This window comes from Gallinula chloropus, assembly GCF_964237585.1.
Source record: "Gallinula chloropus genome assembly, chromosome: 13".
NCBI lineage: Eukaryota > Metazoa > Chordata > Aves > Gruiformes > Rallidae > Gallinula > Gallinula chloropus.
The window spans coordinates 16,048,076-16,064,751 of record NC_140098.1 but is presented as its reverse complement, the minus strand read 5'-3'; the positions used below and the strand labels follow the sequence as shown (position 1 = coordinate 16,064,751).

At 45.6% G+C, this 16,676-nt stretch overlaps 1 protein-coding gene across 1 annotated transcript; it reads left to right on the top strand.

Moving 5' to 3' along the window:
* Window positions 1-1,841: 1,841 nt before the first annotated feature.
* MTHFSD (methenyltetrahydrofolate synthetase domain containing) lies at window positions 1,842-16,419 on the top strand (the record flags this gene model as incomplete). The annotated part of the gene is made up of 8 exons (XM_084270072.1): window positions 1,842-1,937; window positions 2,034-2,153; window positions 3,590-3,703; window positions 4,421-4,534; window positions 6,542-6,632; window positions 7,515-7,627; window positions 7,835-7,960; window positions 15,862-16,419. The coding sequence occupies 8 exons, from the start codon at window positions 1,842-1,844 to the stop codon at window positions 16,381-16,383; spliced, it is 1,296 nt and encodes a 431-aa protein (XP_084126198.1). The 3' UTR covers window positions 16,384-16,419.
* Window positions 16,420-16,676: the final 257 nt, after the last annotated feature.

Below are 16,676 nucleotides of genomic sequence, written 5' to 3'. Positions count from 1 at the left end.
AGCCCTGTTGCTACCTCACTCGCTTTCCCTCCCTCAAAGGAGAGGAGGAAGAGGGCACGTTGGAGCGGGAAGAAGCCCCACAAGCTGCAGAGTGGTGATTTTAGGTGACAGTGGACAGACAGACAGTGTCAGCACTCACAGCCCAGGAGCGCAAATCGCAACGTTGAATTACAGAGAGGTTGTAAATTGCTCACCAAAGGCCTGATCCTGAACTCCCCGCAGAGATATCAAAGTCGCTGGGAGTTTTCCGTGAGTAGGAAGTGGAGGAATGAGCTTCAAACATTTAGGCCCAGCTCCACATGGGTGGTCTATTATGCCTGGATGGATTCCCACTGGCTCCAGCAGCACTCCGAGGTAGTGAAAAGGCTCTTCCTAAATGCACCCCATTGCAGAACCAGGGCTCTAAGTACTTTCTTTGAATGCTTAGGAGGGATTTTGGTGGGAAGGTGAAGCCTCAGGCTCACTGCAGCTGCTCCGCAGCGTTTAGCCCAACATGTTGATATTAAACCAAGTCTGAAAAACGCACATAGTTGGAGGGGGAAGAAGCCCTGAACCCAGCAGAGTCCTGGCCTTTGATTCGCCCTGTGAAAAAAACACTTCAGCAATCAACAGCAGCCAGCAGAGAGAAAAGGCATTTGCATCTGCCCAGCTATACATCTGTAACTATTCAGAGAGGAGCATCCCAATTTGTTCCGCTTTTTGGTTGGCAGAGCAACAGTCGGCTCTGACGGTGGATGTGTATCGGTAGCATCCAAGCCAAGCAGATTAGAAACCCAATTCAAAAGCCATTTATCCCCCCCCTTTCCCCGACACACTTTAAAATAAACCTCTGCTTCATTGTTCCCATGACCCTTCCATCCCACTCCGCTCAGGAATGTCGGGATTCTCAACGTCCTCCCTTTTTTTGGGGTAACTGTCAAGTATGTTAATTCTATAAATAATAAATCATGCAAACAAATAGTTTGTTCTCCTATTAAATCCGAGCAAGGAGCATACTTTCTGAAAGCTGGCAGACCTGGAAGCCCACATAAAGGCTGGATATCACTTTATTCATAACCAATCAATTTTAAACAGAAAAATAATTGAGATGAGAGTTTATTTCATGCAAAATGGGGGGTGTCTCCCTCCCTGGTTATAACACAGGGTGCAAAGACCACGGTATTTCTATAGCCTCAGGGTCACTCTCATGATGAAGGCACAGTCCCTTTCCATGCCTGTCCAGAGAAAGATGGGTGGTGCCACGGCAGATTCTGGGGTGCACAATTCCTCGCAGAAGACAGCCCCTGTCACAGCCTGAGAGCCACCCACCAACAGAGACACCCAGAGTGGGGAGCAGCGGGGAGCAGCAGCTCTCCCCAGCCCAGGCCGCAGCTGCCCAGGCCACCACAGCTGCCCAGGCCGGCCCAGGTCACCACAGCCACGGGCCTGCCCCAGCCCAGGCCGCAGCTGCCCAGGCCACCACAGCTGCCCAGGCCGGCCCAGGCTGCTGCAGCCACGGGTCTCCCCAGCCCAGGCCGCTCCCGCCCGGCCCCTCGAAGCAGGCCCGAAAGACCCGGGCCGTCTACCAGGCCCACGTTCCCTCACAGCCTTCACACCGCCAAAAGGGCGCCCGGCGGCAGCGCGGTGCCCTCTGCTCGGAGGCTCGCCCAGGCGAAGACAGACCTAAGCGCTGCCCTTCCACCACGGCAAACAACCCCCCCCCACCGCCTCCATCGCTACCCCTCCTCCCGTCCCTTCCGCCTTCGGAGCTTTTTCGGCCCGCCGGCACCGCCGTAGACGCGTGCGGGAGGGGCGGGGCTAAGGCGTAGGCTCCGCCCTTCCCCGCCGCCGGTCGCGCCGCGATGGAGGGGGGCGTGCGGCTGCGCGCGGGTGAGCGGCGGGCGGGGCGGGGCGTGACGTCACGGCGGGGCGAGTGGCGGGGGGGCACGAGCGCGGCCGTTGGTCTGAGGGAGGGAAGGAGGGGATGATGATGGAGGGCTCGGCCCGGCGGCGGTCGCAGCGCTCCCCCGTGAGGCGTCCGGCCGGGCCCTCAGCTCTGCCCTTCCCCAGGTGCCTCCAAGCAGGACGTCCGGGAGCAGGTGTGGGACTACCTGGAGGCCAGCGGCCTGGCTGATTTCCCGCGGCCCGTGCACCGCCGCATCCCCAACTTCAAGGTACGGCGACCCGGCTGCGGGTCTGGGCCGCGGCCTTCTCTCCTAGCAGCCCCGGGCCCATCCAGCTGGGATGCTGGAGCCGGCAGCCCAGCCCTTCCCCTCAGTTTCCCTGCCTGTGGCTGCAGCCGGCAGACAGGGCTGTGAATCGCCTTGTGCGGCTGGTGAGCGGCAGCAGAGCCCTGAGAAGCGCCCTGGCTCAAGCAGCACACGAACACAGCTTACAGCAAGTGAAGCAGGGCGGGTATCTGCCCCTGACAAGGGCTGGCAAGTGTGTGCTGTGTTTGCATCAGTGGATACGAAAGCACCTTGTGAGTGAGTGGAGTGTGTGTGGGTGGGGAAACTGAGGCACTCTGAGCTGGATTTCCCTCCCCCAGGGCCTTGGGGATGGACAGCTGACATCACCTATCATGTAGGAATGTGCAGCTGCTGAGGTGTGAATGGTGACTGAGTTATTGGTGGCAAAGTGTTCCTGGGCAGTGGTGGGAAAACTCTTCTTCCTCCTCTGACATCACTGTGTTCCCAAGCTTGACAGGTTGGAGGAAGAAATAAGAGGACTTAAAGTGTTCAGTTGCTCTGGCCACTGCTTACCATCTGCCTCTTTTAATCCAAACTTGAGGTGTGCAGACATGTATCTGGTGTATGTTGAAGAAATTATGACCAAAATAGCACTGTGGGGATGTGTGTTGGCTGTTTGAGCCCACGAGCAGCATTAGGAGATGGGCTCTGTTTTTACCCAAGGGACTGGCAGAAGCATTCTGCCTTTAGTGCTGAAGCAGATGGAAGAAGCCTGAGACATAATCATACCCTTAAGCGAGGGGATGTCAACTTAAATTACAAGATGAGTGTGTCCTCTGCTAAGCTTGAGCATCTTGGTTAAGAAGTGATTGGTCTGAGTTCATTATAGGCTCTGTAAAGAGAGAGCCTTGTCCAGAAAGCCTTTATCTAAAGGGTCTCTGGCAATGGCTTGTGTTTAAATGAGCCCGTTGACTAAAAAGGGAAACTGGTCTCCAGCTTTCAGTTAGGTGTGAACGATGGTGAGACCAGGCAAAGTGGCTGCACTTTGATTCCCTCTTTTTCTAAGGCCTGTAAGATGCTAGTCAGGTGCTCAGCATCTCTTGGCATGTGAGAGTTTCCCATAGAAAACTTTGCAAATGTAATGGTACATCCCTTGTATTTAAAATCTGGGGAAATCAGCCTCTCTGTAGGATGAAAGATTGTCATTTTCCCTTTCCTGCTGTGTCCTCCTTGGTGATGCACTGATATCTTATGAAAACAGGGTGCCCCCCACGCTGCCACAAGGCTTCTGGGTTTGCAGGAGTTCAAAGCTGCCAGTACTGTAAAAATAAACCCTGATGCTCCCCAGAAGAACGCCCGCTTTCTAACGCTGGAAGTAAGTGTATGAGTTTTCTTCTCTCTCCATTCCTTTCTCCACGCAGGGGTCTCACCAGGCTTGCTGCTCTATTAAAGAGCTGGATGTGTTCAACAGAGCCAGTGAGATTAAAGTGGATCCTGACAAACCTCTAGAAGGTGTTCGGCTAGCTGCGCTGCAGGTAACAGCACCCTGAGGGGGAGAGTGTGACAGCAGTGCAGAGTGTGGCAGCTTCTGCTGACAGAGCCCTTGGACAGGCTGCCCAGGGGGGTGTGGAGTCTCCTTCTCTGGAGATATTCCAGCCCCATCTGGACCCCGACCTGTGTGCCCTGTCCTAGGGACCCTGCTTTGGCAAGGGGGGTTGGACTCTATGATCTCTGGAGATCCCTTCCAACCCCTGCGATTGTGTGAGTCTGTGATCTCATGGTTACAAATCCTGAGCCTTGAGAGGTTGCTCATGTAAGGATGTCTTTGCCTTTTTGGTAAATGACAAAGGTGCCAGTAGGGTTTGGGAGGTTCATACATTTCAGTGGAGCAATAGCTGTTTCACCATCATTGTATTCTTATTCCCAAAATGTGTAAGGTACCCCTGCCTCAAATTGTCTCTCATTCATCACCAGATGAGCATGTGACAGACTTACCTTAGACCTATTCATGTTGGCTAGCTTATAGGTGTAGCTCATTTATGAACATGCTCTTTAGATCTATTTCTTAATTAGTACCATGGCTGTAATTTTGCTGTACTGGGGGGAATTCATCTGCAAGCACTGCACAGTCAACAGTGTGAACTGCTCTGTAGCCAGTAAGGAGATTGACCACATGGAGACCCATGGGACAGCAAAAATAGTTCTTGAGTGGCCCACCTCCTTTTAATGTGGTAACTTCTTTTGTTACACAGGCAAGGAAGACTCTGTTGGTTCCCACACCACGTCTGAGAGCTGGGCTGTTCAATAAGATTGTTCCACCTCCAGGTGCAACTAAGGAGATCCTGCGAATCTGTGCTACCTCTCAAGTAGGAATGAGGAATGGGGGTGGTAGAAAAGTCTTGTGTTATCATAGTCTGACTAAAAGTTGGAAAACCAGATGCTACCAGAAATACTTTTCTGCTAGCATTGTTATTCCTGGTTTAATATGCCATTGATAGGGGTTTTTTGTTGTTACTTAGTTCATGAGGAAATTTAGTCTTTTTGCAGTATTTTTAACAGAATTGTATCAATATTTTGTGAGTGCGTTTTGGAACGTTATGAGTTACTTTCATAGGTGAGTTAGATCTTTAGATTTCTAATAAATAATACTCCTATAATCTTCTGCAGCTTTGAGCCAGTGAACCCTTTAAGAAATATTTTAGCGTTTCCATTTTTTGCATAATCAGGTCAATAAAATATTAGGCTTTAATAAATATGAAAGATCAGTTCTTTTAGAATCCTGGCTAAATAACCATTAATTCTGTCGTTTGCATCAGCCGAGGTGCAAAAAGAGAAGTGTTTTGTTTCGAAACGTGGTGTGCTGCTGCCCTCTGGTGTTCAAATGTCGTAGTGTACAGCTCCAGCCTTTGCAGCAAAACCTGCCTTATTTTATAAGCATCTTTATTTGATAGGAAGATGTCCAGCAGTATAGGGTTTACGTCGTTCTTTATCTCCCGCTAGAGGCAATAAAGTTCTACAGTAATCCTGTATACAACCGGGGGCTGTAAATGGATGCTAATTAGTAGGACTTTCTTTGCTGGAACTTCTATTGAAGTCATTAACTAATTAAGCTTTTCAGGGTGGAAGAGCACCTTTGAAAGAGGGCTTTCTCTTGACCTGCCTCGGGCCTCATATCTGATCTTACCACCATGTGTCTGTTTTTCTCCCCCAACCAGGCCTACTAATGAATAAATGCTATTAGCTGTTTGTATTTACAAAGCCCTGTGCAAATACTTCATACTGTGCTGCTGTGAAGTGGATAATGAGCGTTATTACTGATAGTCAGCAACCAATTACTGATCTTTTTGGGTTTGTGCTCTTCACAGAAAATGTTTGGCTTTTTTCTGTGAGGATTAACATAGCACAAGGTTGAAATGGTGTGAGGGAGATTTACATTATGCTGTACTCTGTGTATTAAGAGTGAATGAATCACAAATTATCTTTTTAGCAGCTCTAAACCTCTGATGTTTGAAAGCCTAAATAAACACTAATTTTAATTTCCACAGCTCTGAACAGAATTGTGTTAGGATATGTTCTTTAGAGAGGAGCCTGAAGAGAGGTGAATGGGAATTAACAGAGAGAAAGGGGTTGGGAAAAGATGACAGGGCTATTTAAGGCCTTTCTTTTCATTTGTCAGTATGCTGTGTTTCTCTGTTAGTGTCTTAGAAGGCTGTGGTAAAGATAGCTTAGCTGGGCAATGGCACACCCTGAATGATGATCACAGAGCAAAGAGTTGAGGACTGTAGTCTCATGGAACATGTAGGCATCTTAGGAAGGTGCTTTTAAACATACAGATGTGGAAAAAGTGGCAGTACTTTGGGTGTGATGGAGTGGGATCCAGCATGTGTTCTGATTGTGCTTCAATAAAGCTTTTTGTGTGACTTCAGATGATCAGCTTGACATCTTTATGCTGTAGCTGTCTGTGTCTAAATTAACAATGTGAGAATTAATTTAAGAATTTGTAGTGTTCAGATATTCCTCATTACCATGAATTTACATAGTATGATTTAAGATTTGCCCTCATTTTTAGAAACAGATGTCCACTAAAGGGTTTCAAAATACAGGGCTTTGATCCTAAATAAGTAACCTTACTTTAAAAAGTGCCCACCTCCCCCTGCTCTCCTTGAAGTGTGCCAAAATTTTTGTCACTGTAGTAGGAAATGTATTCTAGGATTCCCTAGAGAACTTTCCAGACATGTACAGCTTGGCTATACATGGAAGAAACACTTTGAAGCGTGGGGACTTGCTGGGACTTAGCAAAATATTCTGGATTTCTGCCTCACTGGTTGGAAGACTCTGCAATCTGCAAACCTAAAATGATGTTTCCCTTGCAGGGTATAAAAGAACACAGCGTGCCTGTGGGTCTCGATGGGAAAGCGCGAGTGGACTTGGTTGTCGTAGGATCAGTGGCCGTCTCTGAAGAAGGTAAGATAAAGCCTTGTAAGCTTTTCAAGAGGAGGGTCCTATGTCACCAGTCATGTCCCTAGGCCACACTACATGTTCCTTTTGGCACACATGAACATGTCTTTGGAGCTGAATTACAGTCTTGAGTTCTGTCTGTTCCATGTGACAAGTCACTAATCCCAGTCCGAGCAGGAAGAATCAGTGCCTGCTTAACAGCAATGCCACCAGCACTTAGTGGGCAGGCAGCAGTGTGGCTTAGAGTGTGCAGGCCAGTGTTTGGGCCTTCAGCAGAACTATTCAGGCAAGCTTATTTATTTATTTTTAAAATTTTATTTCATTTTAAAAGAATCAGAGGACTCCCTGGCCAGAGGATCTGCTCTTCTCTCTCAGGGTGTGTGAAGGGACATATGTTAAAGCAGCTGATTCAGTATCTATTTGGGGATCAGATTTTGCATTTTCAAGCATTTTGAAGATCTGCTGGTGAAGGATTTTCCCCTGACATTATCCATTGCTAAAAATAAAATACTCTTGTGTGTGTGTGACCCTGACTCCTCTTTACCCACATGAAGTTAACCTATGTTCAGTATGAACAGAGGGCTCTAATTAGAGTGGGTAAATAGGCTTCTATGTTACTAGACTAAATTTGGTTTACTGTGAATGAGGAGCTCCTGGAATCCTTCAAGAGTTCATCAAAACTAATGTTTTATTTTAATTTTGGTGCTGATTACAGGGAAAGTTGCATTCCATAAGAGATGCTGATCTGAATCTTTCCCAAGTTACAGTTCTGTGCTTGGTTCATGTGTTGCAGGCTGCTTAGCTTAATTGCATGGTTTTGACAGTTACCAGCCTTTCCACTCTGCTGTTTCTGTGTGTGCTATAACCATTTGCTTTTGTGTATTTTAGGATGGAGAATTGGAAAAGGGGAAGGTTATGCAGACATGGAATATGCAATGATGGTATCAATGGGCGCAGTGCAGGCAGATACACCTGTAATTACTATTGTGCATGACTGCCAGGTAGGTTAAAGTATCCACTCTCAAGTGATGAGTCCAAACTCTGTGGTACTAAATGGTGTGTCAGAAGAGGAGACTTGGAATGTTGTTGATCTTTACCTTGTTTCCCTTGTCACTGACAGATTTTCCTATGTTGTGAGACATCAGGAATGATGTGCAGTTTTAGTAAATTTGTTTTTAACAGTTTACCAAATCTCTTTTTCCTTGCAGGTGGTTGACATAGCAGAAGATCTTCTTGATGATCATGATTTAACTGTGGATTACATACTCACTCCCACAAGAACTATCAAGACTAATTGCAAACGACCGAAACCTCAGGGGATAATATGGCATAAGGCAAGTTACCTCTGCTAACTCTGGCTGTTACTCTGCTGTTCTGTTGACAAGTCCCATGTTTTTACATATAAACACATTTGTTCTATTAGAAATACTTGGAAATGGAGTTGTTTGTGCTGTAATAGTCTCTGTAAACTGAGGGGCTTCTCCACCTTATGTATTTTATTCCTCAGTGCTCATTGAAATTGGCTCAGTTCATTTTCAGGTGGCAGTACCACAGAGGGAATTTTATGGCATTAGGCCATGTGGAATGGGTGGAATATGTGGTGTTCTGGTTGTGAAAGGAAAGGGAGACCTCTTGGCTGGTACATTGCTGTTTACATGGTGGATGTATGGGATTAGCTTTCAAAGGATTAGATGAATTTGTGGCTGGAGCTCATTTTCAGGTGGAGGAATAGTGGTGAGTTTATACTGCTTTAAATCACAACTTGTTATTTATTGCTAAGTATTGCTTTATGGGTTTGGCCTTTCCCCCAACCCCCCAAGATTGTCAGAAACTTTAGCAGCTTCACAAATTGTTTCAGAAAAGCATTCAGTGAATTGTTTTACTGGAAGTTCATGCTGGGAAAACTTTGTCATTAGATTTTCATTCCTAAAATCATCCCATCAGGGAGCAGACACAGTCCCACATGATTGAGTAACAGTAGGAACACTGAAATGAGGAATAGTATGCCCATGTCTTGCAGAAACCACTGGGGAATTATTAATGAATGCTTCTAGAGGAATCAAGAGTTGTTTGTTAAGCACTTGCCAACCACCAAAAAGAGTTAAATTTGTTAAGGTAATGTATCTACAACAAACAATTCAAGCCAGTACTATTTTTATTCCTGTGGTGGGACAATATTTCACCCTGCCTGTGGTTGAGGATTTGAGGTTATAAATAAATAAATAAGAGCTCTGTCTGTACTAGTGCATTTTTTCCATTGAATTATTTTTGAATGGTAATTTTTTTTTTTAGGATATTATTGAATGTAATTGTTCTGAAGGGCTGACCCCTTGTGCTCCAACTGTCTTGCCAACATACTTTTGATCACAGTCCGTCTGTCTTAATGTCAGACCTCAGTTTGAGTAAATGCCCTTGCTAACATGTTGGGTTTTTTTTTAAATCTGATTCCCTTTAGCAGTGAAGCTTTCCAAAGGTCTGGGGAACACAGTTTCTTGCAGGGGCTGTTGAAGCTTCTGTGCAGCTTTTACCACTAAGGAAAAGTCAGTCAGTCCCAAACAATGTATCAAATGTGATGTTACCTTTGGATTTCTTTGCTTTTTAGAGAAAAAAAAAATCAAAACAGGTGATAAGAATATACAAACTAATGAATTACTTGCTACAGCTCCTTTGTGTTTGTGTCTAAAGCTTGAGATGCTTAGTGGAGTCAGATCTAAAGGTTGCATCTCACTGATTTCAACCAGTTTGCATGAGACAGGGAAACATTTTTCTGTACTAATCTCTACATAACTGGGGTTGCCTGAAAGAATCCTGCTCTTGCTGAATGTTGTACAGCTTTCACTGAGAATGATGTACATGATTTGCACTTATTTGAATATCTGAATGTTGATACAACACCTAACACTACTTTTGGCTGTTCTTCAAAGCCTGTTAGTTAGATAAGAACATTGAAGAATACAAGCCAGAATAGGGATAATCAGATTTCTGTTGTTCTGGGACAAGAACGTGTCTGTATGAAGAAAGAAAAAAAAATAGCATTATTCTTTCACAGGGAGCTGAGTGACTTGTATATGTTTGTGTTTGTGGTGGTAACTGTATGACCAGCTCTTGCAGAGAGGGTCTTGGAGGTGGGAGGTCTAGTTAATCAACTGGGTGTTAAAAATGCAGGATTCGATAGGGGTTATTTAAGTGTTTGTCCTTTGACTTTTCCTGGCGGCTTCCACATCCTTTTCTCCTTCAAATCCTGGCTTTACTGGTGCATTCCTGTTCCTCAGAGCAAAACTAAATGAACCAAAAGGTAGTGAGTAAATAAATAGCCCACTTTTAAATACGGTGTTTTGTCAACAGAAAGTAGCTTAATTTTATTGTTGTGTGATCTGTAAAATACATTGGAAAAAAAAAGCTGGTCCTTCAGGAACATGGCTGGATCAAGCCAAGACAATGATTTAAGACCTTAAATTAAATGTGTTTGCAAACATGGGATTACAGCTAAGCATTGTTGTAAAGGCTGTGCTTTCCTGAAGCTGTTAGGATAGATACATGCACTCTGTTTTCAGCTCCAGTGAGGTGAGAAGGTGCTTAGGGGAACCAAATGTATGTCTCCAGGCTACTTTCTGAGCTCAAAGGGGTCCTGCATTTTCCCGAAGTGTTGTTCTTTGTTGGGTGCTATGTTAGGAAGAGGTGTGTCAGATACACAGAGGTGTTCCTCTGAGTAAACGATTCACTTCTCGGGGTGATTGGCCCGATTTGTCCTCAGTTGCTTCTTTTGGGTTCTCAATGCAGCGTTTCCAGCTGAGCTATTTCTTGCTGTCAAGGTAGTATGTTTTTCCAAACAGGAAGAGGTAAATGAATTACTTGCTGTGATTTTTGTGGCAGAAATGCTGATTTAAACACTTCCAAGGATGTATAGGCACTACAGTATTATGACAGAAGAAGCACTATCAGTATCAATAGCTCTCTAGAAACACTTCTAAATACAAAGGCAGTGCTGGAGTGCATTATGTGGGTAAACTTTCTGCATCTGAGTTCAGGGTTTTGAGAAATCAGTGTGTCCCCTTGAAGGACAACCAGAGCTGCTAAGAGCTGAGCATTCTGGAAAACTTTATTTGGATGCCAAGGGAGAATTATTTGGCTTCATCTGCCCTGAAAATCTAATCCATTGTTTCTGGGAACTCTAAATTCATGAAACGACTTACTTTCTCATTTAGTATTTTGTATGGGTAGCTCTGATCTTTATCTGTGTCACTGTCTATTATGTTTGTCACAATTCTGAAGTTATTTATGCTGTGCTGTGTCCATTTTAAATTGAAACTATACAGCCTAATTAAAATATTTGAGGTCATGAAGAGGGAAATGAGACTAGTTGGTGGAAAAATCACTAGATTCTAGTAAGCTTTTCCTTCTGCTTCTATAATCATTCTTTTTCTGAGAATTTTAGAGAAGTAGGAAAACATTTTTTTTCCCCAAATGAAATGAACTGGGAGGAATCCCTGGGTCTCTTATTGGAAGAGTTTACTATGCAGTTGCAGAGATGGGAACTACCTGACAACAAGCAGCTTTCAATTCAGGTTTGTGATAGAATATTTGGAAAATAATATTATGTTGGTTTAAATCTCAGAAAATTCACACTTTGAAGTTGGCAGAAGCCTCAGCAGGGCATCAGTGTTGCCATCAGAAGAAAATTGCTGTCAGTTTAGCCAAGGTTTGTTTTGGGTTTGTTTTTTGGAGGGATAGCATGAGCAGGGCATGCTTCCACACATGGTTAAACATCTCAACACCTTTGCAAATCTGACCCTCGCTGCAGGAATCAGTTTTTGCTGATGGATTCCAAATGTGGGTTGCGTAAGTTTTTCTCCTGAGGGACACTAGCAGACTTCATGGGCTGCCAGCTCCCAGAAATATGCCCTCAGATTGCCTGCACATATTTGGACATTTTGTGCAAATGAATGATAAAATGTTGGACTGTGCTGGCCTGTCCAAGCTCTCTTGGCTTTGTCTGTGCTTTACACCCCTGTGAACTCAGTGCTCCTTGAAACAAGCAGCTGATTAATGAGATAACACTGGAAGTGGGATCTGTCCTGGAAAACTTCATGAGGAGTCTAAGGTCAGACACCCCTCAGGGTGAGCAAAGATGACTCTTTGAAACACTTTCTCCCTTACCAGACCCAATACTTGGTGGCTCTGCTGTACTGAAGATTGCTTGGTCTTGTTCACAGCCTTCCACTGCAGGGCAGCAGCATCTTCTGTCTCCACCTTTAGCCACGTGCTCTTATGTCAGTGGGTGTGTGCAGGTGGGTAGCTGTGTGAAGCAGAATTAAATAGCAGACCTAGCAGTCTCTCCAATTTATAGCTGTCCTTCCCTCATCTGCCCTACATCAGAACCATACCGCCTCTGCTGCCAGGGAAATGAAAGTGGTGTTTGGCTTGGCCTGCACTGTATCAGGGGTCAGCATTACTCATTCTGTCAGAGGACAAACACATCTTTCATTTTCTCCAGGAAAATATTGAAAGTGGCTGCATTCACTGCTCTGGAATAACAGGGGTTGAAGAGAGACTCAAGGTTTCAGCAGAGATGTTGCAGAAGTCCATCTGCCACTATGTTGTTTTGGGACTCAACCAGGTGTCGTAAGAGTGGATGTTCAGGGTTAAGTGCTGGCAGATTTGTCTTGCCAGTCAGCATCCAGGACTCTGTTTTCTTCAGGTTTCTGTCAGAAAGGGGCCACGTTTTCCCTTCTCAGCTCCTTTCTCATAGCCCTGTAATTGTGTGCCAGAAGAATTCATCTGCCTTGCTGTCCTCTTTCCCCAAGGCTCTCACAGCTATGGCAGGGAACAAGCAGGATTGTTAAGTGATTGATTGCCTTTGGTAGGGTTATTTTTAACCTGAATCACTCTGGTTACTGAATTTATAGTGCAGACCCACAAGCGCTTCTGTTGGCCAACCCCAGAGGGCTGAAGTATGGAACTGGCCTGGAAATTGGTGGTCAAGGGATAATAGAAAACTTCTTCAGCTGACTTCACTGCCAAAGCCAATCATTTAGCTAAATCCCAACACTCAATACAAAGTTTACAAACATCAATAAATGGTTTGGCCTTGACTTTATTGGGATGAGAGGGAGTAAGGGAAGAAGCTTCTACCACTGGGTTTACCCAGGTCTGCCTAAATGGATCAGCCAGCCTTGGGGTAGGACCCAAGTCACCCACCTTCTGGCTTAGCCTAAAGCAGTAGGCAAGGCTGAGCAGGAGTGTCCAGCCAGCACACGACCAAGAAACGTGCAGCTTGTTTGAAACAGGAGGAATATCTTTGGCCTCTCTCCACATGGAAATAAATCATTGCAATCCTCCACAGCTCACAAGACAAAAGAGACTTTTTGCATGATTGTAATTAGCAACACATTGTACTACCACAGAGTTCTTTTGTTTGCTATTTTGCAACAGAGCAGAGCAAGCTCTTTCCTTTCCTCTGCCACCCGCTGCCCCCTTTGCCCTTTTGGCTCTCACCCCCTGCACCCCAAAAAAAGAGAGTGAATTGGTTTGTTGAATTGAAACTCTGAAATCCCAAACGGAGTTTCTGCCTTTCCTTGATGTAAAAGTGGAGGAAAGTAGGGAAGGATTCAAAAGCTTCGGCCCAACCAAAGGATTCTCCAAGGCCACAGGGAAAACAACCCTAAGGTAAATCATCTGTCTCTCTTTTGGGACAGAAGGATGTCAGTTGACAATGTCAGAACTGTCTAATGTGGGTTTTTTACAGAATGTCTTTATTACAAACACATCTGAGTGCCAAATCAACTACCTTTAGAGATAACAGTACCAAAGCAACACAGAGGGCTGAATTTAAGATAAAGATAGGTTTGCCTCACGGGGTGGTGTTTGAGAACGAGTTCATAGCCTTTATGAAGACATATATGTGCTGTTGTAACTACAGCTTCCTGAGTTTGCAGGGAGCCTGAAACCATTGCTCAAAGAGCTCCAGTAAAATACCAAAAACTACCTGTCACTCTAGTGAGAGGAGAGGCTCTGTGGAAGCCTGGCCAGTAAAGTCCCTTAGAAAGTATGCTGGCCTTTGGTTTATCTAACTCCTCTCCTTGATTTGCCCTTCAAAGGCTGGGAATTCCAGAGATCATCCTCTCAGTGCCCATCTCCCAGTCCCTTAATCTACACAGTGGTGAAGGTTTGCCCTTAGTAGCACTGATGGTTCTAACCAAGCAGCCAGTCCAAGCCTTGGGAACTGAGTTAATTTCAGGGTGAAAGGAACTGGATGTGTACTTGGTAAGAGGTTGAGGTGGTGCTTTGGGCCCAGGAGTGTTTAGTTGCATGAGAACAGAGAAATGTTTTTCCTGTTTGGTTTAATTAGCATAGAGCTTGCATGTCACATAGAAATTTGACAGAAGACAACAAATGTTCCTAATTGTTGGCCAGTAAAAACAAAGTAAGATGGCTTAAGCCATTGGTTTGATGTTGTATCACCTAGGGAAGGGGAGTTTGCTGTCTGAATTCTTGGCTGAGAAAAACAAATCAGTCTGAGAATCCACGGAGCAGCAACACTTCAAAATCTGAAAATGGTGTGTACCTTTCAGAGTGTGAAGGCTCCCAGAGCCCCAGAGGAAGTCCTTGCCTTTCTGTACTGGCTGCCAGAGCAGGCCAGATCTGTTCACAAATTGTTCTCAGTCCTAAAGCTTGCTTGTTTAAAGGGCCTGATCCCCAACACCTTGACTCTGGGCCTGCAGTGTGGCAGAATGGAGGTGGCCTCTGTCCATACTGGTTAGGCCTAGTCTGCTGTTTGATATTATTATAACAAGATAGAGCTGGGACAGGCTTTATGTAAGTTACATTTTTATTTGGTTTCAGGCTGAAATAAAACTTTCTTGTTTGCTGCTCAGAAAAGGAGCCCTGGGAACGTTTACAAGACTTCTGTTGGCTGTCTTTCCTGTTACCTAAACCTAACATTGCCCCCACATTGTCCTCTATTTTACTCAAGTCACTTCAGAGCTGGGCTTCCCTCCCTAGAGATCTGCAAAGTTTAGATTTGCTGTGGTGCAGCCAGATCCAAACTCACTCTGCCCCAGGAATTCAGGGGCTCTGAGATGAGAGAGATCTGAGCAGGGAGGGTCTGCTGCTGCTCCAGCACAGACTGCTGAGAAGGAGTGGCTCCTATGTCTGGGTGCAGTGCACTGCTAGAATGCATTGCACACTGTGTGGGCTACTAGCCTGGGTCCCTGCTAGCTCAGGCATCACTTCCTTAGGCTCTGTTTTGCTCCCTAAATTTAAGAATTGGATCTTGTGTTGATGGATGTTCTGTTTGTCCAGCAGCCAAGTACGAGTTATTCCTCCTTCCAACTGCAGTCTGCGAGCCAAGAGCTAGACCACATTAGCTAGGGAGCCACTGCATTTCCTGCCAGTCACTGAGTGCAGCCTGGGGCATCTCATGCCTGAGATGGATAGGGTTCAGCTGTTGAGAGGAAGAGCCCTTCCAGAAAAGCTGCTTGTGAACTGAAGATGGATAGAAGGGATAGAGGGTTCAGGGTTTTGAAGTGCAGTGTTCAGGCGCCCTTCCGTTCTGTGATCCAACCCAGCAGACTGGTGTGGGATCCGATGAGTAGCTGCGGGCGGTGTGGGAGGTCAGATGACAAGAGGGAGGCTGTGGTGATGTGCCACAACCAGAGAACGTGCCTCCAGCTGGGCCCACACTCATAGGAGCTCTGCTACAAGGCACGCTCCCTGGCTGCAGACCTAACACCATCATCCCTCCCCCCAGCCTGTTGTATGACCCAGCCTATGGAATATCCTGTTTTGAGCGGAAAAAGAGCGCAAGGAGGTCTGTGGGATGAAAGTGCCTGATGGTATGATGAATTGTAGGCATGTAGGATTCTGCCAGAGCAGGAGCACAGGCCCTTGGTCAAAGCAAATATTAAAGGATAACAATGTGACTCTGAGAGCACGCTGATAAATAAATGTCAAAATCGAGTAGTTCTGAGTTGGGTTTTGATTTTTCTGCTGGATTTACATTGTGCTGCTCGCTTAAAGAGTAACTAATGTTTATTTTTGTCCTGCAGTGTGTATTTAGGGAGTAACTTCAGAGTCCAGCCAGCAATTAGTGACATTTTGAATGCTCTGGCACTCTGAGTGGTAGCAATATAATGAGGTTCCTCTCTTTTTATGGCACAAAATGGGTCTTGATGTTTTCTGTCATTTTCTGGAAGGCAAGAAATCTCATAATTGTATCTGATTCCCTCCTTTTTAGGTCAGCTATGAGATGCTGGGAAAAATCCCCATCCTAAAGAGCCTTCGATACAAAGAGAAGCAGACTGGCAAGGACGTTACCCTCCAAGATGAACGTTCAGACTTGGTGAATGCCAACCCACCAGCAGCATTAAATGAGAAGGTGATGGCTGAAAACACAGGACCACAGGCTGCTGTGGGCTCAGCTCAACCAGGACAACATTACATTGAGAATGATCCTTTAAGTCACAGATTAGAGGGATCTGGTGTGATTACTACTGTGTATGTGGGGAACATACCTCCCAGTGTAACAGTGAGCGAGCTGAAAAGTGCTTTGAGGGAATTCCAGGCAACTCCTTTACGACTGAATTGGCAGGGAGCACAGCACAGGGCTTTTCTCGATTACAAGGATAAAGCAACCGCAGAGAGGGCTGTATCCTCTTTGAAAGGCTTGAGCCTCGGGGGTAATACTTTGCGAGTTGAGCTGGCCAAGAATCAGAGAAACAAAGGGCAAGCAGAAATCAATAGTCAGAAATTAATATGAATAGAACGGGGAGGGGGGGGGGAAATAGACTTGTTTTCATTGTTTCGTGAGAAGTTGACCTAAGTTTTCAAGGATATTAGTATAGCCTCTGATTTCTGCAGGCTCAACAACAAAGTGCAAAGCCAACTTTCCAAAGGCATGAGGCATACCTCTCACAGCTGACTTGCCTGCCTTGTTCCTGCAGTTGTACACGCAAAGTGTGTTTGTCAAGCCAGATGACAGAGGGGCCATTTCTCTAAATGGTGATTCACAGAGCCCCCCACACTCTCCGTATTTGTTTTGTCCTTGGCCGT